Consider the following 22,533-nt stretch of genomic DNA (forward strand, 5'->3'; position numbering starts at 1 on the left):
CAGGCTGTCCCTGTGCACGTGCCGCAGCAGGCCCCGGACGCCGGACACCTGCACCCGCGCCACGTGCCACTGTGTGCGCCATGTGACTGCACCAGCTTGCTGCCGTCTCCGCATTATTACGATGGCACCAGTGGCATCAGCGTGTAAGATCTCTGCACCATGCGTGATTTGGTCCCCTTACTCTGCTCCATTTTATTTTATTTTTCCTATTGTAAAAATAATAGAGACTGGGAACGTAAAATGGTGCGGCTGCTTTGGAAAACACGCTGGCAGCTCCCCAGTCAGTGATTATAAACCCAGAGTCACCTTGGGCCACTGCAATTCCACTCTTAGGGACACACCAAGAAAAACGAGAATGTCCCTGCAAAAGCTCCTGCAAAAGCAGACGTTCACTGTAGCATTAGGCATGATAGCAAAAAGGTGGAAACAACCCAGATGCCCAGGAAATGATGAACAGATAAACAACATGTGCCCTAGCCGCACAACGGAATGTTGTTATCACAAAAGGGAACAAAATGCTGACACATGCTATCACATGGGTGAACCCTGAAACATCATGCTGCGTGAAGAAAGCCAGTTACAAAGACCACGTGTTGCACGATTCCATGCGTGTGAAAGTCTGGAACAGGGAAGCCGACGGGACGGAGGCAGATCGGTGCGTGTGCGGGGCTGGGCGTGGGGGAGGACGGGGCTTAGGAGAGTGACAGCTGAAGGGTGCAGTGTCTCTCCGTCCGTGTTGATGGCTGTGCAATTCTCAATATACTAAAACCACTGAGCTGCAGATTTTCAATAGGTAAATTGAATGGTGTGTGAATCACATCTCAATAAAGCTGTTAAAAGAAAGATGCCCCCAATAAAACTCATCAGGAAGTTCAGAAATGCGTAAGAAAAAGAAGGAAAAAATCTCCCAATATCCCCAAGGAGAAGAACAGAAGTCTTGACGGCCCAAGGCCCCCAGGGAATCAGCTGCTATGAGCATTTTGAGGACGGGAGGAAGGATGTTACCCAAGGGGAGACAACAGAGGCCGTCTCAGTCCCACTCCCTGCAGTGACCCCCTTCCCATCCACGGCCAAGGTCGACACCTGCTCCCAACAGTCAGTCTTCTGGGCCCTTGGACCTTCTAAGCACCTGCTCACCAGTCACAATGCTCCACAATGAAACCTGCCCACTTTCTCTGACTTATGTTCCAATCCCTAGCGGGAATGTTCTTGCAGCCCTGAATGTAGGAGCCAAAGGCTCCTCTGGAATCTCCAGCTGCTCCTAGCACAGGGCCGGGCACCTGGCAGGCGCTGCTGAGTGTGTCTTGGTTTGTAAATACTCTCAACGGAAGAGAAAAAAGGTACATACACCCTGAGACAGAAGACAATCCACCAAATCATGGATATCTGGATTCAGAGTTTACGTTTATGATTAAATTTGGATCTTGGAACAAAACATAGGGCCAGTCTAGGGTAGTTGTCTTGGCTCTTCCTTTTTCTTAAGTTTGTGATCCGACCCCTGCTTTCCCCAGGAAGAGGGGAGTAATACTCTTTAACCGGCTGAGAAAGCCGTGTCCAGTGTGGTGGCCGCCAGCCACATGTGGCTGTTTGCATTCAAATTCAAATTAATTGAAAGGAAATAAAATTTACAATTCAGTTCCTCAGCTGCACTGGCCATACCGGACGGTGTAGACACGGACCATTCCCACCACCGAAAACGTTCTGTTAGGCCCGTGGTTTTCAACCAGGGCAATCCGCCCCTCACCAGGGACTTCTGGCCACGTCTGGAGACCCCACAACTTGAGGGGGTGCTATGGCATCTAATGTGTGAAGGCCAGAAATGTAGCTAAACATCCTCCCATGCCTGAGATGGCCCCCACAACCAAGAACGCCGACAGTGCCGGGGTGGAGAATCCCGTCCGCACACCTGGGGAGAAGCCCGGCTGAGCAGGCAGAGAGGTGGTAGGAAGAAGTAAAGGGAAATAACTTATTTAAGAATAAAAACATATATAAAAAAAAAGAGATGCAATGATCAACAAAATGCACTATAGCCATACGATGAAATATTATTCAGCCTTAAAAAGGAAGGAAATTCTGACACACGCTACAACTCGAATGAACCTTGAAAACATTAAGCTAAGTGAAATAAGCAGACACAGAGGACGAATGCTCTATAATTCTACTTCTAAGACGTCTCTGGAGTAGTCAGACTCATAGAGACACAAAGTAGCAGGAGGGTCACTTGAGCCCAGGAGCTGGAGGCTGCAGTGAGCTATGATGACACCACTGCACTCCAGCCTGGGTGATGGAACGAGACTCTGTCTTAAAAAAAAAAAAAGGCAAAAACATTCTCCTTTTTCCAATGTGAAATTCCCTACGCATGTTGCTTTACTTTGTTTCTTCCCATCGAGTCACACGGTTCTAACCGGAGGAACACCACCGGCAGGTGGGTGAAGGCTCACCGGGCTTCCCTGACAGGAGATAGCAGGGAGGGCCCGAAACTTCTGAACAGCACTGCTCACGGTGGCAGGGCTCTGTCCACCGCCTGGCGGTCCCTCAAGCTAACCTGCCCCCAACCCTGGGAGCCAGGGGGACGACACCTGCGCTCGGACACACCTGCGATGAGATACTCCTTCTTCCCGCCGACGTCCAGCGAGACCCCACACACTGCCGAGGAGGGGGCCGTGTAGATGAACTCTATGTCTTTCTCGGGCCCTTTGAACATCTGGAAAGACAAGCAAGAGGAGATTAAGCGGAGATGGGCCGGGAACATCACGGCGGCCCGCCCCTCCCCACGGTGCTGCCGACACGGAGGAGGTTGGACGAGTGCGAGACCCGGGGATCAGAGGCCACCGTTCCCGCTCCTAAGTGATCGTCTGCAGGCCCTCAACAGCCTGGTGTGGGCACAACCCTGCCACCTGGAGGGGACTTTCTCAGACTGTACTTCTGCCCCCCAACTATACTTCTGCACCACAAAGAGGTCATTTCAGAATCTCTGGGGAGGGGCTCGTGCACCCCTCGTGATTCTGGCCCACCACGGAGGCCCACGACCTTTGCGTGGTTCCGGGAACTGTGGTGAAGCATTGCCTGCCTGATGGGGACGAGAGCAGAGAGGCACCCCTGGAACCAGGATGTCACCCCGTGGGCCAGGGAGGTTGGACTTCTCAACATCTGAGCAGCTTACAGCCTTTGGAACACACCTGCTGCCGGGTGAAGGACGGCGTCTTCCCCGCACGCGGGGTACTTTCTTGCCTTTCTGGGGTGGCAGTGAGCAAACCCAACCGAGCGGCATCACCCCTAATGTCAGACCAACCAGCTCTTCCAGAGCTACACTCCAAGCAGTACCAGGCAAGGTCACACTGGTCCCGTACTAAATGACATCACTCTCCAAAAGGCTAAAGCACTTCCGTGGCGTTAACACCTGCTTTGTCACGACCCCTTGATGAGGTCGTCAGAGCAGGTTGTTTCCTGCTTCATCAGTCAAGAGACTCAGGCACTGAGAGACTAGGTCACCCGCTTAAGTGACGTGGGTGTGACAATTGAGCATTCCACTGACCTCCTGGTCACCTTCATTTTCTATTGCTTTCTATTTTTGTGACAAAATTAAATATGGATGGTGACAACTACCATGTACAGAGCTGTCCCTCCACCTGGAGGCTAGAATTTTCTTCTCCCTGTAGACCAAGTTCATTATCGTCAACGACAGCAGCATCAGCCTTGCGCCCTGGCGCGGGGTCCTGCTCACCATGTTCTGCCTACTCCGTCTCCCCGTCACACGTGTTCTTCCCATGTGCCCCGAACACGGGCATACTACGGAAAAACTAACAAATCCCACCCTCCTCCCCTCGGCCTGCAGCCCCTCCCACCTGACATCTCGTCTTCTCAGCAATTGGCCCAGCCATTCTCCCTCCCCTTCCCACTTTCTGGAAGCTTCTCCAACACACTTGGCCACGGGACTCCTCCTTTTGCCAAATCCCTCCTCTTAGAACTTAATGCAAAGCGAGCAGGTGTGGACCACACGCTGCAGTCTGGGGGACTCAGGTGACGCTCTCTCACACCAGCTGGGGGCTCCCAGGGGCAACGACCAAGTCCCCCCACACAGCCTTCCAATCCCCCACGGCTCAGCCGCAGAGAGGCACCACGGAACATTCCATGGACGCAATGGTGAACTTGGGGACTTCAAGCAGAGGCCACGCCGCAGACAGATCACCCGTACAAATGAAGGTAACGTGTTTCTCAAACAATGGAAGTCACCGGGAACACACCGTTGTCACACGACTTCTCAGGCGTGTGCGGGTTAAGGAAGATGAGATCTATTTGTGGCCTGACCACATTTCTGCCCCCCAGGTGGCCGGGCTGTGTTCCAGGGACCCAGGCTCTGCCCAGCCCCGAGCCCCCGCACAGTGGCCACGTTACCTTTATCTGCTTGATCTCGTACTGAATCCTCTTGATGGGGTTGCCGTAAACGTCACTCCCGGAGTCCACCTCCTTCTCGCTGACTGCCTTGGCCCTGATCACTGCGACACACAAGGGCCAGAGGTGAGCGGGGTTCCCGAGCGCGGGTCCTGCGGGAGGCGCTGGGGGCCGGGGCCCACCCTCACCTCCCAGCTGTGGAACCAGGGACAGGGTAACCCCACCCCGAGTGGCATCTGACTCCTGAAAGTGGACAGACAATGCCCTGGCGCTCCTTCCCCTCCCCCGAGAATCCTTCCTGGTGGACAGGGGCCTGCTGGCAGCTCATGACCACGGTGGAGTCGGTGCCAGGGGGGGACAGTCACTGACTTGACCAAAGCCTGTCATGATGTCACGCATGAGTGCTCTGGGCTCTTCTTCACTCTCCCCAGTGTGTGTGTGTCGGCTGGGGAGGCAGACACACAGATGCCCAGGCCCGCATCCCAGCACGCAGTAAGGGTGGACCTTCCCACCACACCCACCCACAGCCTACGGGCAAACAAGCCATTCTGGGCTGAGGACAAGGGGTCACTGCCAACTTAAAGGGGCTCGGCATATTTACATCTAAAAGGTCTATCCAGCTGCCCTCCTCATCTGTCCTAAAAGTTTCCCCAGAAAATGTCCTAAGAGTGATTCTTTATAGCAACACGAATTCCACTGGGGGCTGATGGGGCAGGGTCAGAATGTGCATACCGGTTAGGAGACGCCTGCAGGCTTAGCTGGCAGACCTAAGGGACAGACACTGAGGAGGGAGGTCAAACAGAAGGAGGAGCCCCGCCACAACCAAAGGTGGGAGAGAGCGAAGAGGTTGGGCTGAGAAGGTTCTGGAATGTTCTGGAGCCTGCAGCTGCTGAGGGGCCATGCACCATGGGGCTCTCTGCTAGCAATTAAGCCAGGACTCTGTTCCATCACTTGGGCGGCTCAGGGTAGGGCCCTCCCTTTTCCGTTCCAAGGCTTATCAGCTTAGGGCATGGCCTGTTTTAATGGCTTTAAAAGCTTTGCCCTCCAAAATTCGGGGGTGCAGGGTCACGCTGGGTAAGTGCCATGTTAGGGTGGATATGAGCACAAGAGAGAGGTAAGGAGCAGACAGCACCAGGCTCAAAGAAGCCTCCCACCCCCAGCCCCAAGCGCTCAGCTCAAGTCTCTTGGAAGCTCCTGGCCGGGGCTGTGTTTTCCCACAGAGGCAGGGAGGCCCAGGTTCGTGGGTGCTCTACCTGCGTCCAGCCCCACGGGCCCCAGAAATGCTCTCTGGGGATCCTACCCTGGCACCAGAGCCCCACGCCACAGCCCCACCGCCCCACCCAGGCCCAAACCCCATTCTTAGTTCTTCTGTTGGAGCTGAGTCATGACGGGCTGAGGCCACAGGTTCCTGTTTCCCAAGCCAAGCCAGGCCTCACCCTGAAAAGCCACATCTAGGAGATGCCGCCCGGTGTCCCCTCCCCAACCAGAAACCATCATCTCACCCACTGCCACCAGCTGTCCTTTTATACTCACGTCCCTTCCAGCCCAAACATCTTCCTTGGCTGCCCACTGCCTTTGCCTAGAACACGAGACCCTGCACCCTGACGCCAGCCGGGTGCCTTGGTGGCTGTGGCCCGAGAGCTCCGAGCCCTGCTCCTGCGGGTCCTCTAGGCCACAAAACTCTCCGCCCTGAACGGCCCAGGTACATCCACACTTCTGAACAGGCAAATTTCCTCTGCCCCAAATACCATCTCCCCCTTTCTGCCTGGAGAACTTCTATTCATTCTTCAAGACCCAGCTAAAATAGCCCTTTTCTGTCTTCCTCCAGGAAATTCTGTTCTCCTGCAGCACTTGGTATATTCCCCATCTCTCATCCATCCTGCTGTCAACACCTGGATACCTGTCTGCTCAGGGCCCTGGGAGGCCCTAACAGGCAGAGGCTGCGTTCGACCTGCAGAATGTTAGCCAGATGGAACCGAGCCGAACCTGGTAACACTGGGCTGGTGGCTCAGGGGAGGTTTCCCTTTGGTCCCTCTTATTACCTGCCTAATCTATATACCTTATTGCAATGCTGCAAAAAGTTTACGCAAATCAGTAAACATGCCTGATTAACTCTGTCATAAGTTTGCTCTTCAGGTAGCAAAGTCATCAGCTCAAAAGCAAACCAGCAAAATTAGAAGGATATGATGGTTCCAGAAGGAGCAATAAGCTGGACTTTGTTACAGTCTACTGAATTCTGCATGCCTTTTGGAACTTTCTGGAACTGGTTTTCAGTGGTCTGCTATGTGGCACAATGGTTTATTGTGCACAACAAGAATTCAACCAACATACTAATGTGATCAGAAAATAAGCAAAAATTACTCTGCAACAGCCAAAAGGCTCCATCCCAGTCCATGCATTAAGGTCCATGTGCTGGCCTCTTACAAAACCCGCTGAGGCTCCCAGCAGAGTCCGGGTCCGTATTCGAAAGCTGCGGCATCAGGGACGGATCCCGCGTGAGCCGCCCCAGCCGCGTGGTCTCAGAGGCGAACCTGGACTTCGCTGAGCCACAGGTACTCACAGAGAGTCCAAAACGGAGACCCCAGCAGCAGACCCTGCACCTCCCGAGGCTGCGGTGAGGATTAGAGAGGTCAGGTGCGTGGATGCGGTGCCCGGCAACGAACGCACGTCCGGCTCAGGACCGTGAACGAAACAGCGCCACAGAGAGGAACAGGGCACGTTCTCCCATGCCTGGGCTGGGGGACTGGGACACGCATCTCGCCGCTCAGGTACAGGGACGCTCGCTCCCGCTCACGACGCCCAGCAGACTCCCCACGTCTGGAGCGGACGCAGCTTCCTAACGCGCCCGCTGTGCTTCAGGGCTGCAGGTACGCGCTGGCCCTCTCCAACTGGCAGAAGGCACTGGTTGGATCCAGGGCCTGGGGCAGACTCGGGGGCTTCAACCAGAGCGTTAACCGGCACTGAGGAGCCGGACGCTTGCAGGGAAGGGGAGGCAGAGCCTGAGACCCTCCATCTCCAGCCGGGCTGCGTCAGTTTGTTCACAGGGAACCGAATTCAGACTCTTCGGGGTGGGAATTCAGGGTAGGAACCTCCTCCCCCACGTTGCAAAATGAGAGGTGGTGTGAAGGAAGAAAAGGGGACCCCAGAGAGGCAGAGGAGGACCAGCTCTACGGATGCCTTCCCCACGGCATCACACCCCCCACACGAGGGACGGAGGCCGCTGACGCTTTGGTTGGCGCACATCTGTGGCACAGCAGGGTCGCGGCAGGTGCCCGTCCAGGGCGGCTGCCCAGAGGCAGCGGCAGGTGGAGAAAGGGGTACAGGGTGGGTCTGGCACGTCGGAGGCTCCCGTGACAGACCTTGCCTCTGAGAAGCACCCGGCCCAGGCAAGAAGACAGGTGACAGAAAGGAAAACGGAGAAGCGGCTTCCAGTGCCCAGTGGCGGCAGGCGAGGAGACCCCTCCGTGAGACACTCCCGCACCCACGGCCACAGCCGCCACTGTGAGCGCCAGGATGGACCCCCAGGACCGGGCGAGGAGGCTGCTCCACAGGAGGGTGGCCCTGGGTTCCAGGCCATTTAAAAAGCAAGGCCGGGGAAAGCAAAGAGACACAAAGAATCGGGGAAGAAATTAAAATCAAGGCACGGACACGTGTTTACTGAACACCTACTAAGTGCAGGGCCTGGTGCTGGGCGCCAGCAGGGCTCAGCCCGCGTCCCATCCGTGCCCCCGGGAGCGGGCTGCTCTCCCCCACCGCCCCTACCCGGGAGTCAGAGGCAGCGGAGGGAGGGAGTCTCCATAAAGACGCTCGTTCGAGCTGCCTGTGCCCGAAACCGTGGCCTCTCCCCGGGCGGCTCGCATTTCATTTTCCCTCTGTCCCTTCTGCTGTTAACACACATCTGGGTTTGAGATCAAGGGTGACACACTGGCTGATGCCTTCGCTGCCAGATGCCGGCTACTGGAACGCAGGGCCCTCGGCTGAATTCAAAGCACAAGCAACCGCAGAGCCCCGCCCCCACCCCTCCGGCCCCGGACACCACATGATGTCACTTCCCCCAGCAAGGAGCCTGCAAAACCGATCCCTCGTGCACCCAGCCAGGCTGGGGATGGAAAAGAACGGGGTGGGTGGGAAATCCAGGTCACGGAACACGATCCAAGGAGGATGGGCCACGTTCAGACTGGAGACTCACAGCCACCCAGGGAAAACCAACAGAGGCTGTGCTGTCCTGCTGCCGTCCTCGGTGGGGAGTGAACAGCGAGGGGCCTTGCCGGAAAACTCGGTGTCACCAACAAGAGCTGTGGCCAAGGGTGGGCCGAGGGGCAGACACTTCACAGATCCCAACTGTGACCAGCCCCGGAGACACCGTTCTCTCCTCTCCTGTTCTCTCGCTTCCGATCCCTCTGCTGCCACCATCGCATGGTCCTGTGTCCCCAAGTCCCTGTCACATACCCACCCACATCTCCTGAATCCTACTATGTCCACAGAAGCACCACAGAAGTTCCTGGGAAAAATAAGACCACGCTGTGCCCATGCTCGACAGGCGGGTGTCAGACCCAGAAAGAAAACCTCCCCGGAGCTCACGCATGTCACACTCACTGAAGCCTCTTCAGTGTCTCATCTCGGGCCGCTGCTCCCCAGAGCAGTCCCACGAGCCACGTGTGTCAGTCCACCCGACAGGTCATCCCCATTCGCTGCTCTGCGGGGCACTGGCTCCCACCCAGGAGCACAGGTAAGTGGTCGCCTGGTAAGTCCCAACCTCTGGACGTTGCCGGCCCCGCCCCAGCGTGTCCCCCACACCCAGTCCCTGCTGAGGCCAAGCTCAGGCAGCAGGAGCAGCAAGGCGGCCCGCTGTCCCTCCAAGTCACCTATCTGCCCAGAATGGGTACAGGTATCTCCGGGACTTGGAATCATTCCTCTAAACACAAAGTCAAAATCCGCCCCAGATCACCTGCGCTGACTCAGAAACCGGGAAGAGGTGCTCAGTGTCACCAGAGGCCACCAGCACCCCCGCCCACCCAGCCTCTCTGCAGGCTCCCACTTGGGCCTGGGAGGGCGTCCACGGGGCAAGCACCGCGGGGGAGCACCTGCCTCCACCCCATCCCGCTCACGGCCCTGGGGAAATGCCCGCGGTCCCCACTCGTGGGGTGGGGACATTCTGATGCCACGGCGGGGTCCAAGTCAGCCCGGGGACACCCACCCGCACTCAAGACCAGCCCTGGAGAAGGCCTCGTGTTGCCCGGATGCGCACGGAGTGGCCGCAGGCCCACGCTGCAGGCGTTCTCGGGGGTCCTGTGGCCACTTCGTCTCTGGGTAGGACCATTGCACAGGAATTATAAATGAAACCACTTTCTCTCCTTGACGCAACCTGACTTCTGCTCGCCCCGCTGAGGCTCTGAGGCTGCAGGTGGACTCGGCGTCCCCGGCTTACTCGGGAGGACTCTATCGTCCCTGCCTTTTGTCTGAACTCTCCAAGAGCGAGGTGCCACGAGTTTTGACATTTACACCATCCAATGGCACAGTCAGCCAAGCCCCTGCTAGGGCTGCCATCTGGGATGACAGTCTCCTGTCCCATCTTGGCTGGATGTAATGACACCGTATGGCCGGTTGACCTGGCTGAGGCTGTTTGACTAATGAATTTTGATTAATTTGTCCAAAGCTCCCAGGTGAGGGTGGACCTGGGCCCCTCCGTCCCAGCCGCCCACAGACTCCCAAGGTCAGGGTCTGGAAAGGGAGGTGGTGCCTCACTTCCCCACTCCTAGTGTCCACACCGTCGGCTGGGAGACAGATGTCCAGCAAGGCAGCATGTGGTTCTGCGCTACGACAGGCGCGATAGAGTGATTCCTCCGGGGCTCTGCTCTCCGACTGCTGTGGGATCCCTAAGTGCTTGTGTGGAACTGAATAATCCCCCTGGGCTTTGGGGGGCACAGTGCAGACCACTCCAACCTCTGCACCAGGACGGTGTCTGCCTCTCTTAGCGGGATGGCCGAGCTCGCTGACTAGAGGGCAGAGACGGCCGCAGGCACGGCCAGGGCTGGGCAGGTGGGCAGACGGAAAGGGGGCCGTGTGCACCCACCGCACACCTGCTCTGTCCCCCAGGCTGGAGGCCACGCCCCTCCCCACAAACCACATGCACACGGGTGCAGACAGGAGATGTCACGATGGAAAGGTGGCAGTGCTGGTTTGGCACCCAGAAGCCCGGGCTGTGTCCGGCCCCACCTGCAGCCTCTGGCCACACTGTCTGGCCCCCACCCGAGGGGCCCTCAGTGGACAGTCATGGGGTCTCCCCAGCGCTGAGCCTGCCCTGCCAGGCCCGGCCCCTTTCGGTCAGCGGTGAAATAAACCTCCTCCAAGTTCTCTCCTTTTAGGGAAATGAGGAAAAAAGGGGCCGTCACTTGGTAATTAAAAACAGGCTTGTGGCGCTGGCGGGAACCAGGGTTTCTTCCCTCCCCGACGCAGCTGTGAGAGGCCAGACCCACCCTGGGGTCCCCCAAATCTCCTCCATCCCCAGGAGCCAGCAACTGGGCCTTTCGGGGAGTGGAAAAGGGCGGAGACGGGCACCCTGGGAAGCCCTGGGGCAGGGCTGTGCCAGTCCAGGGTGAGGACGAGACTTGGCCGGTGTGACTCAGGCCAGGGTGAGAAATGCCTGGAATGAACTGCTCAGAGCAGACTGCTGGGGGCGGGGCGGAGGGTGGGGTGACGGTGCACGGCGTGGTGTGGACAGCAGTGCAGCCGCAGCCTGGGCCACGCCGCCCACGAGCTCGGCTCCCTCCCTCGCTGCTGGAGATTCTAGCACATACACGTGAGCTGCTGGCCACTGGATGCCCGTCTCCATGGAGACCAGCTCTCCCATCTCCACTTCCTGCCCGTGTGCCGTGGCTCCCCTCAGGAGCGCGAGGGAATGGCATCCATCAGAGCTTCGGCTGTGCAGAGAAAGCCGCAGCACCCACAGCCCGGCCCCCCGGCTGCCCTTCCCCACCCCCCCCCCACCCCCCGGACCCTGCCCCTTCCCTCTGCAGCCCGGTGGGACCCTGGCCCACGCCCATGCCCCGCCACCCTTCCTGCCTTCTCCCTGTGGGCCGGCGGAATCTCGTGCCAAAGCCTTGGGCTCTGGCCCTTCCCATTCACGTGCCGCTGAATCATTTGAAAAAAATGCATCCCGATGCTGGGAGGATTTGCTGAGAACAGTGCGGCTTTGTGGAGGGAAGTGCTGCTCCGCACTGTCTCCGCCAAGGCCAGCGGAGGAGCCAAGCTCAGCCCTGCACACCCCCAGCCGGAGCCGGGGCAGGGGCAGAGGGAGCTTGGAGAGGGACCCCGTCCCGGGCTGAGAAGGGGCCACAGCTCAGAAGCCAGAGGGACTCGTGCTGTTGCTGGCGGGGCCGTGTGACAGTGGGTCCCTGTTCCTCTCCACGCTGGCTTGTTTTCAGGAACACACGAAGGCTGGGCCTGTGCTGCAGGCCCACCAGCACGGACCGTAGGGGCCCCGGCCTGCGCGTGGGACCCTAAGGCATGTGGCCTGTGGGCTGAACCCAGTTCGCTGACATTCTCGGGGACAGGAACAGTGATGTGAAGGCGGGAGTCCGGGCCTGCGTCCCCAGGCTCCGAGGTGGGGAGAGCTGAAGCTGGGACGGCTCGTGTCCCCACGCCTCCTCAGCGTACGCTTGCAAACAAGCCCCTGCGCTGGCCGGGGAGCGGTGTGCACCGGTGCAGTCCCGAGTCCAGCCAAGGAACGTGGCCTGGCTGTCACAGCAGCTGCCACTGAAGGCTACACATCAGCCCCCTGTCCCATGACAGAGGGCTGGGCAGAGGCCACACGCCACCCACATCTTTTCCCAAGTCTTGACATAACCTCGTTGCACTAGCAAACGACTGCCGGTCAAAGGGGGTCCCACTCCCCCATCATCTTACACACTTGAGGTCCCCGTCTGAGGTCCCGCCACCCTGGGCTGGGCAGGGAAGGGAGCGACAGGAGGAGAGAAGACTGACCCCCAGGGCAGCTCCCAGGTGAGGTCCAAACCGCCCAGGCCGGCAGCGGGGGAGGGGGCTGCCATCAAGGGGCAAACCCTGTTCCTGCTCCCCTTGTCCTGGCACCTGTCCCCACCCTGTGGACAGCGGACCTTGGCAGCACACCTGGCCGACGCTGCTGTTCCCCTGCAAACCCCTTGGGCAAACAGCGTGACCCACCCACACCGGGGCAGCCACAAAGCCTTCCTGAGCCTCTGTGGTTGAGGAGAAGGACCCACAGGGTACGGATGCAATGAAGGTTCTGGCAAATGCAGAGTGAGGCGGGGAACAGGGAAGCTGTCCTCCAAATGTGAGGGCATAAACACAAAACCAGCGGAAAGCTCTAGAAGACACAAGGTGTTCAGAGAGGGAGAAACTGCAGGGAGGTGTTGGAAGTGCTTTAGGAGGATGGAGGTAACACGGCTGCCGTGCCAGGGTCCTCACCGCCGCTTGGCTGGGCAGCGTCCTGTGGAAACCCTCCGGGAGCCCCTGGCCCTTCCAGGTGGCACCGTCCCCCGTCTTAAGAGTCAAATGGAGGTCAGGCACGGCGGCGTGCCTGACTGGAGCTGGATCCAGGCTGGGCCCCCAGCCTTCCAGTGCAGCGTATGTGGTGCCTGGTACTCCAGGGAGGATTTAGGGTCACAGGGCAGGCAGCAGCAGGGGCCAGGGAGCGTCCCCACCTCCCTGCACCTGCGTCAGGAAAGAAGGTGGTGGAAGGAGAGACATTCTTTCCGCTTGAACCAGGGTAAGAGGGGCAGGAGGTGGACAGCCCAGGCTCGGGAGGAAGTGCAGAGACCAACACCTCGCCCAGGTCACCGAGCCATTGTCAGAGCTGCGGCCCAAACCCCTGCTGTGGAGCCTGTGCTGCCGTGGGGGTTGCCGGGACCCCCAGGCCCTGGGTATGGTGACAGAAGTCGCCTGTGACGTCTCCACGGGACTCACCGGAGGGCTGTATCTTTGGTGGGGGGTACCCTGAGAGCCATTTTACTGCCCACACCCCCAACCTGGGCAGGGACGCAGCCTCCCCCACCGTTTGGCCTTTAGGGGCAGGTGGAAAGAGCAGGGTGTTTGTCCTGCTGCCAGGGGACAGTGTAGGTGTGACTGTCCGGGCAGAGATGAGTCACCACTCTGTCTCGCTGCCCATCCCCACACCTAGTTTTAGCTCAAGTGTGGCCAAGAACGGGTGACTCCTCACCTAGAACACATGTGCCACAAACACTACCTTTGAAAATGGAAACAAAAATAGCCCCCTCCGAGGAAGGCTGGTCCACTCGCTAGACCGCGGCATCCAGGGTACGGCAGGAAGACCTCGGTCACTCCGTGTCTGGGTCCCGCCGTGGCCGTAGCCTTACCCCAGTGATCCCACAAGGCCTCTCTGCCTTCTCGGACAGAGGTGACGCGGCGGTAATAGGCAGCCACCTTCCAGGTCTTCGTGTGACTCCAAGCACAGACCACGGCAAACAGCCAGGTGGGTGCGGCCCCCGTGGAAACGTCACTGGCGTAGGGGTGACAACAGCCCTCCTGATCCCTGCCTTGCCTTCTTCACCGTGTCGGGCTGAGATCAAATTGCTGAGTGGCCCTGTGACCCTAACCCGACATCCCAGGAGCAAGGGACGGAAAGAAACCAGGATGCAGTCAAACCTTTTCTCCACTCCACTTACAGTGGAAAAGCCACAGACAGACAGACACCCACACGATGACGAACATGCGGGAGGGTAGAAGGTTCCTCACTCAAGCTACTAATGATTAAAGAACCAAAAAGCAAAAGCCAAACATCGTGTGGAATCCCACCCAAAAAGGCGCAACACTTGCGGGTCCCGTGAGCCAGGTGTTCTCAGAGACACACACGCTGGGTCAGTGCCTGACACCTCCCCGCGTCTCCCCTTCTAGAACTTTCTTATTTATTACCCGTATCCCCCACCAGAATGTGAGTCTGGTGGTTCTTCTGCATGGTGTTTGTTCACTGTTTGTCGCTAGTGACTGGGACGGTGTCTGACACTCAGTACTTGCAAGTGAGAAACGAGAGCAGGTCAACCTCTCCCAGGGGACAAAGGGGAAACTGAGGGGTAACGGACAGGATCCTCCCACAGCTATGTCCGGCTGTGGCGTCCAGGACTTCTCAGAGCACATCCTGACACTCAGCATTTGACCAGATGCATTAGGGACAGGGTCCTCTGGTCCAGAGCAGGTACAGAAAAGCACTGGTCCCAGAGAGAGGCTCCGATGGTCGTACAGTATCATGCCGGAGTGAAAATGAGCAAGTGACCCCCTCGTATGACATGGGTGAGTGCCAGCAGCTACGCTGAGACCAAAAAATGCTTCCCAAAGATAACACATAACATTCTTTTTATAAAGTTCAAATGCTACGATGCTCAGCGCAGGTACACGTGCTGAAACAGGGACATGCCCACGTCCAGCAGGTGTCTACACCTGAGGAGGAGGCAGGGGCATGGAAGGGAAGCGGCACAGAGGAAGAGGAGGGTTTCCAGCCACTATTCTGGACCTTGGGTTTGGCTGGTGGGCTCACTGTTGTTTATTATAGTGTCTACAAAATATGCGTAAGAAAGGCCATGTGTGGACTGACGATTCCAAAGCGTCTGGCCAAAGAGGGTTGACCAAGTCGATGTATCTGAGTCCTCAAAGGGAAGGGACGGAGGCTTCGAACTGTCCTAGCCCCGGGGTCAGCCAACCCTGGCCTGAGGGCCAGATCCAGCCCACCCATCTAATTCTCTCAATACGGTCCAACTGGAACCTGCCCACTGCCGCTCCTTTCTGCGTGTTAACGGCTGCTTTCCAGCCACAGCAGAGCTGACAGGCACCTCCGAGACTATAGGGCTGGCGAAGGTGAAAATATTTACTTTCTGGCTCTTTGCAGAAAAAGTGTGCCTACCCCTGCCCAGTCCCTAAGTCTGCAATTTGCAGGAAAAAATTCTACCCCATTGGGGTCTCTGTGGCTGCCACGGCTGCCGGGCCAGAGGCAAAGCTGGGGGATGGGAAATCGACCAAACACCCCGGACTCCTGCCCTTGCCAGCCCAGGGGGCACCCAGAAGGGCGAGGGGTGCCTTTCTCCTCTCCCCTGTCTTCCTTCTCTCTCAAATTACAGTTACAAGAATGTGTTAGGTGACGTAGTATTAAACGACAGTGGCTTTGTCGCTCTGAGAGATCGAGAGAGGTTTTAGCTTTCGTTCCATCTCTCTGTTAACGCCTCAGCCAGCGGCTAAGCAATGAGTGATTATCTTTCGAAATTGTGCCTGTCTGACCCGGGACACCCCTCAACGCCCAGCGTTTATTCGGCTAAAACATCTGAAGTGCTCACTGTACCCGGAGTTTCTGTCCGTGCCTGTGGCACGTGGAAACAAACTCAGCGGACGCATCTGTGGCACTCAGGCCAGACCCGCTTCCCGGAACCCCCGCGGGCTCCTGGTTTTGTGCAAAGGAGGATCCCAAGTGGGACTTGGCTCAGGAGGGAAGAGGAGGGAACCGGTCGCCGTGAGGGAACCTGCCCGGAGGGTGGTACGAGGACAGATCACCAGGTTCACGGAGGCCGACCGGTCTCCGAGGCGACGACACTAACACACGTCTCAGAGGCAGCAGTTCCGAGAGAACAGCTATCAGCCATGTATTTATCACAGCCGGCCTCTCGTCTTACTCGTCCTGAAACTCTCGCAAGCGCTTCCTGGCTTCTTCAAGAAACTGCTTGTGCAACTTGTTTTGCTCTAAAATCTGCTGCTGGAGGTCACGGATCATCTGACTGTGCCAGTCCTCCTCGGTGAGGCTGAGCTGAGGCCTTCTGTTCGCGTCCCAGCCTCGCGAGGGGTAGGACTTGAGGAGGGCCAGGCGGGCTCTTCTCCGCTCCCGCCTCTCCTTCTCCAACTCGGCCATGTAGTGGATTTCCAAGCTCATGTTCGGGTGTTCCGGCTGCTCCAGCAGTTCCAGCTGCCGCGGCCTCCTCCACTCCGCCTCCGCCTCCTGCTTCTGCCCACAGGCCGTGGAGCCCGCCCTGCCTGCCTGGTCCTGCGGGTAGAGCCAGAGCCCCTCCGCCAGCGTGGCCGCCCTGGGGGGCTCTCGTCCCGACTGGGTGCCGCACGAGAGCACGTCCTGTTCCTCGATAAATATCCCTGCCTCGGGACACGGTGTCTCACTTTCATCCCTAAACTCGGGGTTGGCTGCCTGGTGGTATTTTCGGTTCTCCATCTTGCTCAGGAACATCTCCAAATCGGTTCTGGATGCCGTCCGGTGGGCCTCCACCCCAGCCGGGCTGCTGGCCTCCCCCGCGGGCATCGCTTCTGCATCTGCTGCTTTCTGCTCTCCCGGGGGCTCACTGCCGCACGCTTGCGACTCTGAGACGGCCTGCTCCTCATCGGGGTTCTGGGGCGCCCTGGGCTTCGGTTCGAGGTGCAAACTCAGGTGGTTTTTCAGCTTTCGGTTTGTATTGAACAACTCTTCGAAGGTAACCTCCAGCGCTTTCTGCCACTCGCTCTTGTCACTGCCCGTGCACCGCAAGGCCTGGGGCACGGCCCCCCTTCTGCAGGCGCAGTCGGCCGGACAGCGCTGTTCCCCGGCTCTGGGTTTGCCCTCCGGACTCGGGTCGCGAGGGCTGCAGGCCAAGCCTCGGACCAAGCGGGCCGTGCCCTTCTCCTGCTGCTTCCTGCCCTCCTGGGCGGTTTCTTTCTCTTTTTTCTCCACACGCTTGATCTCCCCCGCAGGGGCCAAGAGCGCGTCCATCCTTCTGTTCCACCGAGAGCTGACAGGACGGCGGCCACCCCGGGTCTTGGTCCAAGGCACTCGCTTTCCCTGGCTCTTCTCAGGGGGGGTCGGGGGAGGGCGCACCTGGCCCGGGGCTTTTGTGGCTCCCTGCTTCTCCGCGCCCACCACCACCCTCCAGGACCTGGGGTGCCAGGCGGGCCAGCCCGGCGCTTCCTTGTGGCTCTTCTCTTCTCTGAGGGCTGCTCTGTGCCTCTCCTTGGCCCTCAGGGACCTCGCTGCTCCCTGCTGTGGGGGCTCGTCCTGGTCAGGCTCTCTGTCCTTCTCGCGTCGTCCCCCCACAGCCAACAGATGCGCGTGCCGGTGCTGAGCCTCCCGCCACGTGGCCCTCAGCTCCTCGGCCCAGCACTGGAGCTGGCCGTTCCTGCCCAGCCTGGCATCCGGCCTCCGCTGCAGAGCCGTGTCTTCTTTCTCTCTGACCTGTAGCAGTTTGCGCTTCTGCCCCAAATGGAAGGCCTCGTCCTCAGGACTGGGGCTCCGCCATGCGGCTCTCTCCGTGTTTCTGTTCATCTCTGAGAACGCGACAGACCCGATTTCCAAGGGATGGTGGCTGGAGCCAAGAGCAGAGGGTTCAGGAGGCCCCGGGACTGAGGAGCCACAGATGCCAGGACCGTGCCGCAGCAAACCTACAAGGACGGGCGGACAGACACCACTCCCTGCAGTGTTCCCAGGATGGTGAGCAAGGCCCTGGAGACAAGGACATGTGGATTCTCAGCATGGGGACAGACCCTAAAACGCAACCCTCCAGACCGCCCCCCACCCCATGCTCTGTCTTGCAAACCTTTGACAAGAGCCTGTAGGACAAATGTTTTCAACGGGGCGTGGTTTTGCTTCCCAGGGGACATTTGGCAATGTCTGAACTGGAGGGACAAGTGCTACCGGCCTGTAGGAGGCCGGAGGCCAGGGATGCTGCTAAACATCCCATAAGGCATCCTGTGACAGAGAGTGACCTGGCCCCAAATGTCAACAGTGTTGAGACAGAGAACCGCCTCCCTAGGAAGCCTATGGTAGGGTTCAGGTTGGGGTGGAAGGACACAAATGGTAGCACCTGAGAGGTGGCATTCTGCCTCTGTGTGCAGGGGCATGTGCGCGTACATGTGTGCATCTGCATGTGCATGTATGTGTGCGTGTTTGGTACCTGAATCCAACGCAAACCAAATAGAGAGGAGGTAAGCTGGTGTGAGCCCCCTTCACATGGCTTCCAACCCTGTCCTCATGTAGTTGCCGGAGGAGGGCTCTCCCGGTCTCTCTGGCATCGGGATGGGATCCCTGCATTGTCAGGCCTTCCTGGGGCAGGAGTGTGTTTACGCCAGAAGAGTATAGACTTAAGTCTGTTGCCACTGCAGCCAGGAACTGCTAAAGGGCAGCTGTAGTGGACACGGGGCGCCCTTCCACCGCCCCTTCCCTTCTCTGTTTTAGTTTATGTGGATCCAGGCTAAGAAATTTGAACCCAAAGTAGCTGCAGGAGTCAGAAAATTATGCCGTAACTCTACTGCAGCTCACTTTAGCTGTGCAGGCTCCCCTGCAAGCGCTTGGCACTCATTAGTTCATTTTTTTTTTTTCCAGTAACTCTACGAGCTAAGGAGCTATTATCACTCTTGGTTCACAGATGGGGAAACTGAGGCAGAGATGCATAAAGACACTTGACTTGATCACACAGCTGGCAAGTGGCAGAGACAGCCCTCCGCAGCATGGGTAAACCACATGGCAGCCGGCTCTGACTTTTGTCCTGTGGTGCGAGGGCCCCGCACCTCTCGGTGAACCTACACTTGGAAACGTGTAGGCACCTAGAACAGCGGTTAGTGCTGTCCTCTACCAGTCCGCCAACCACCACGGTGCGCAAGAGGAGAGAGAGGTGAAGGGCGGGCGAGGAAGCACAGTGACGGTGACTTTTGACACCATAGCCACAGCAATTCAATGCAGGAAAGAACAGTTGTTTTTTTGTTTTTCAACAAATGATGCTGGGGACAGCTGGACACCCACATGCAAGAACAAGGGAATTTAGAGCCTTACCTCACACCGTATACACAATGGATTACAGACCTCAACGCAAGGCCTGAAACTATAAATGCTTAGAAGGAAATATAGGTGTATATTCACGACCTTGGTCACGCAAAGATTTCTCAGATACGACACCAAATACACAAGTAATAAGAGAAGACATCGACAAAGTGAACATCACCAAAATTAAAAAGCCTTTGTGCTTCAAATGACACCATCGGTAAAAGTGAAAATACACGGTACAGACTGGAAGGAAATATTTGCAAATCATATATCCCACCAAAGACCTGAACCCAGAGTACACAACTCTTATAACTCAGCAGGAAGACAAATAATCCAGTTTAAAAATCAGCAAAAGATTCAGACAGACATTTCACCAAAGACGACAGAGGCACAGCCAAGGCAGCACACTAAAAGGTGTTCGGCATCAAGTCACCAGGAAGTGGGAACTGGAGCTACAACGAGCCACCACTGCACACCCACTGCGATGGCATCAATCGAACAAGACAGACGATGCCAACTGTCGGCGGGGAGGTGGGGAAATTGAAAGCCGTGCACATTGCGGGTGGGAATGTAAAATGGTGCAGCTGCCTTGGAAAGCAGTCTGGCAGCTCCTCAAATCATTAAACAGCTCCCATCTGACCCAGCGATTCCACTCCCAGGTCTACACCCAGGAGAAAGGAAAGCGTATGTCCACAAAAAGACGTGAAAGCCCACAGAGGTTGAATATCTTTCCCAGCTCATAGGGTTTGACTCTTGGTCTCAGACGCCAAGTCTGAGCTTCTCCCACCCAGGGGTGGGTGTCCAAACAGGTGGACAGAGGTCTGGGCTGCTGGGAATGTCCCTTTGTCTGTCTTGGACACCTGGAGAGAACGGGGCTAACCGTGCCCAGGGTCCAAAGCCCGTCTCTGTGCCTGGAGCCAGTGGCTCTCACACCCCCTTCCTTAACAGCCTCCCACTCTGGAAGTGCCCCAGCTCTTTTGCGATTTTGACGGTCCCGCTGCACCTGTGCCAGGCCCACGGGGGTGGGCGCCCAATGCTGCAGAGTTGGTTTTTCTGGAGACATGCAAACAGAGGAAAACTTAAAACATCTGGGGAGAGATCTTTGGGATAAAGTTCAGAAAAATCACAGTCAGCTCCAGAGTTGAGGAAGTGACAGCCCCACGGCACTGTCAGATGCAGCCTCGCCCCCTGCCACGCCCGCCCCCTCGCTCTCTCCTCTGCGCCCTTCCCCGCTCGCTAACTTGAGGCCAGCGGGCAGGGTCTCACTCGGACGCAGCTGGAGTCTTAGGGACAGCCAGGGATAAACGCCTGTTCAGCTGGTGCGTGGCCCGCTGGGACATCCCGCCCTCCGGGCAGCCCGAGGTCTCTCCAGCCCTGCAAGACAGGGTGCCCTTGGTGGGACCTTTGCCAAGGAAGAGAGGCACGATTCTGACTGGGGCCCACAAGACAGCGCCCCCCTCCAGAGACACCCACCCTGTCTGTTTCCCGGGCAGAACGCCCCACACTGGGCTGGGGTCCCAGTGCTCCTTTGTCCCTGTTGTGCTCCTATGCCCCTCACTTCCTTGTGGAGCGCTCTGTCATCCTGGGGTTCTCGCTGTGCCGTCCCCCCCATGCTGCCACCGCCCCCGGAGCTCACAGGCTGCCCACAGCCACTCAGGGAAACCACAGCCCCTTCCCCACAGAAGCTGAGCCTACCGCAGCAGACAGGAAGGTGGAGGGGACCCTTCCTGGCCTCCAGACAGCACCAGAGCCTGCCCCAGACCAGAGCGGACACTGGGCCCATTCTCCTCTCTCGCTCTCTGCGGGCCCAGTGCACGGAGCCAGCGCGTGGCGGCCGCTCCCAGGCAGCCGCCTAGATAGCTCTTCCTCAGAGGCCGACCCCCCTCCCCCGGCCCCCTGCCTTGAGGGGAGCTCTGCGTACAGGGCAGGGAAGCGCCAGGGCCCACCGGCAGTCCCCCGGCCTCCTCCAGTGGGGAGTGACAAGTGTCACAATCAGAGGCCACGTGAGGTGCCCAGGACAGGGGCTCCGCTGTCAGAGAGGCCCGGGTCCCGGTCGCAGGACGTGGGGGCCTGCAGTTCACTGGGTCACCTCGGTCTCCCTCATCTGTGCAAGAGGCACAATGCCACCCACTCAGGTCTGCTGGGCTGTGACACAATGTGAACAACTCCCCCGTCCAAGGGGCTTGCCCACCCCAGTTCCCACCAGGGGAGCAGTCGCACAGCTGATCAGCGGGTCGTGACAAAGACTCAGGCCCTCCCGCTGCTGGGGTTTGCTGTGACGAGGCTGCCCGATGCTCCCAGGCACCAGCACTGGCATGGGGCAAAATACGCCCACTGTGGGTGACCCTCGAGTGACACTGAGCCTATACACGTGGGCACCCAAAAATCAATGCAGCAGACGCCACATCCCTAAGAGAATGCACTGTGCACAGACACAGAGGACAACAGTGAGCCTGGCTGTCCCCAGGGACAGCAGCAGGACACGAACCATCTCCCTCCTTCCGACCCGTCTGTGTGATTTCACACTGTTCCAGCACTTCACAGGCACCTTCTCGTGATCATACCACAGGAGGGGAGGTCTGCTCCTATCCCCACTTGCTGATGAGGAAACTGAGACTCAGAGAGGTTAAGTAACTTGCCTAAGGTCACACAGCTCGTGAGCGGCACACCAAGGATTCAAAGCCAAGCAGGCTGACCTCTGATCCCAGGATCCCAACCTGCCACTGAGGGAGGTCAGAGCTGGAAGCCATTCCCATGGCACGAGCGGGCCTGTCCTGGGCTGTGCTGGGCCCCACCTGACACCCGACGTGCTGTGAACCTCGGAGGTGTGCTGAGCTTCCACGGATGCTAAGGCCTAGGATGAACCTTGTGCTCTCTGCGTGCGTCTACCTGGGACGCCGTGGTGCCTCTGAGTTCATCAGTGCACCCTCCTCCTTTCCATCTGACTATTTTATTCCTCGACACGCATCCAAGGACGAGATCCAGCACGGTGCTTCCTGAACTTCATCAAAACTCAGGCAAGATTCAGCAAGTCTGGGTGGGGCCCGAGACTCTGCATCCCAAAGGAGCCCTGGGGACCCCACGAGTGGCGAGGCCTAGCAAACACGTCTCTGCCAAGAAGCCGTGCCTTGCTCCGGCCTCCTGCCGCGATGGTGGCCGAGCCCCGGTCATCTCCCACCTGAGCCCCGGTCATCTGTCTCACCTGAGCCTCTTGGAAGCCTCCTAATCAGCCTCTGCCCCCCACCCTGTGCCTGCTGCACCCCCTCCTCCCCCATACCGGCTACAGCCAGGAGGCCCAGTGGCCCTGGGCAAGTCTCCCAGCACAGTCCCCAGGCCTCGCGCATCACGGCTGCCCGAGCTGCTGGTTAAGG

At 58.3% G+C, this 22,533-nt stretch overlaps 2 protein-coding genes across 2 annotated transcripts in view; both read right to left on the minus strand.

Annotated features, from left to right (window-relative positions):
* TIMP2 (TIMP metallopeptidase inhibitor 2) overlaps window positions 1-22,533 on the minus strand; it is a 50,552-nt gene that overhangs the window by 8,470 nt on the left and 19,549 nt on the right. Inside the window, exons 2-3 of the mRNA XM_045527057.1 lie at window positions 4,396-4,496; window positions 2,596-2,704 (exon numbers count right to left, since the gene is read on the minus strand). Of these exons, the coding sequence (XP_045383013.1) occupies window positions 2,596-2,704; window positions 4,396-4,496 (210 nt within the window). The remainder of the gene's footprint in view (window positions 1-2,595; window positions 2,705-4,395; window positions 4,497-22,533) is intronic.
* Window positions 16,025-17,668, minus strand: CEP295NL (CEP295 N-terminal like). The gene has a single exon (XM_045525181.1). It carries the CDS (start codon window positions 17,666-17,668, stop codon window positions 16,040-16,042), a length of 1,629 nt encoding a protein of 542 aa, XP_045381137.1. The 3' UTR covers window positions 16,025-16,039.

This window comes from Lemur catta, chromosome 15 (genome assembly GCF_020740605.2).
Source record: "Lemur catta isolate mLemCat1 chromosome 15, mLemCat1.pri, whole genome shotgun sequence".
Classification (NCBI taxonomy): domain Eukaryota; kingdom Metazoa; phylum Chordata; class Mammalia; order Primates; family Lemuridae; genus Lemur; species Lemur catta.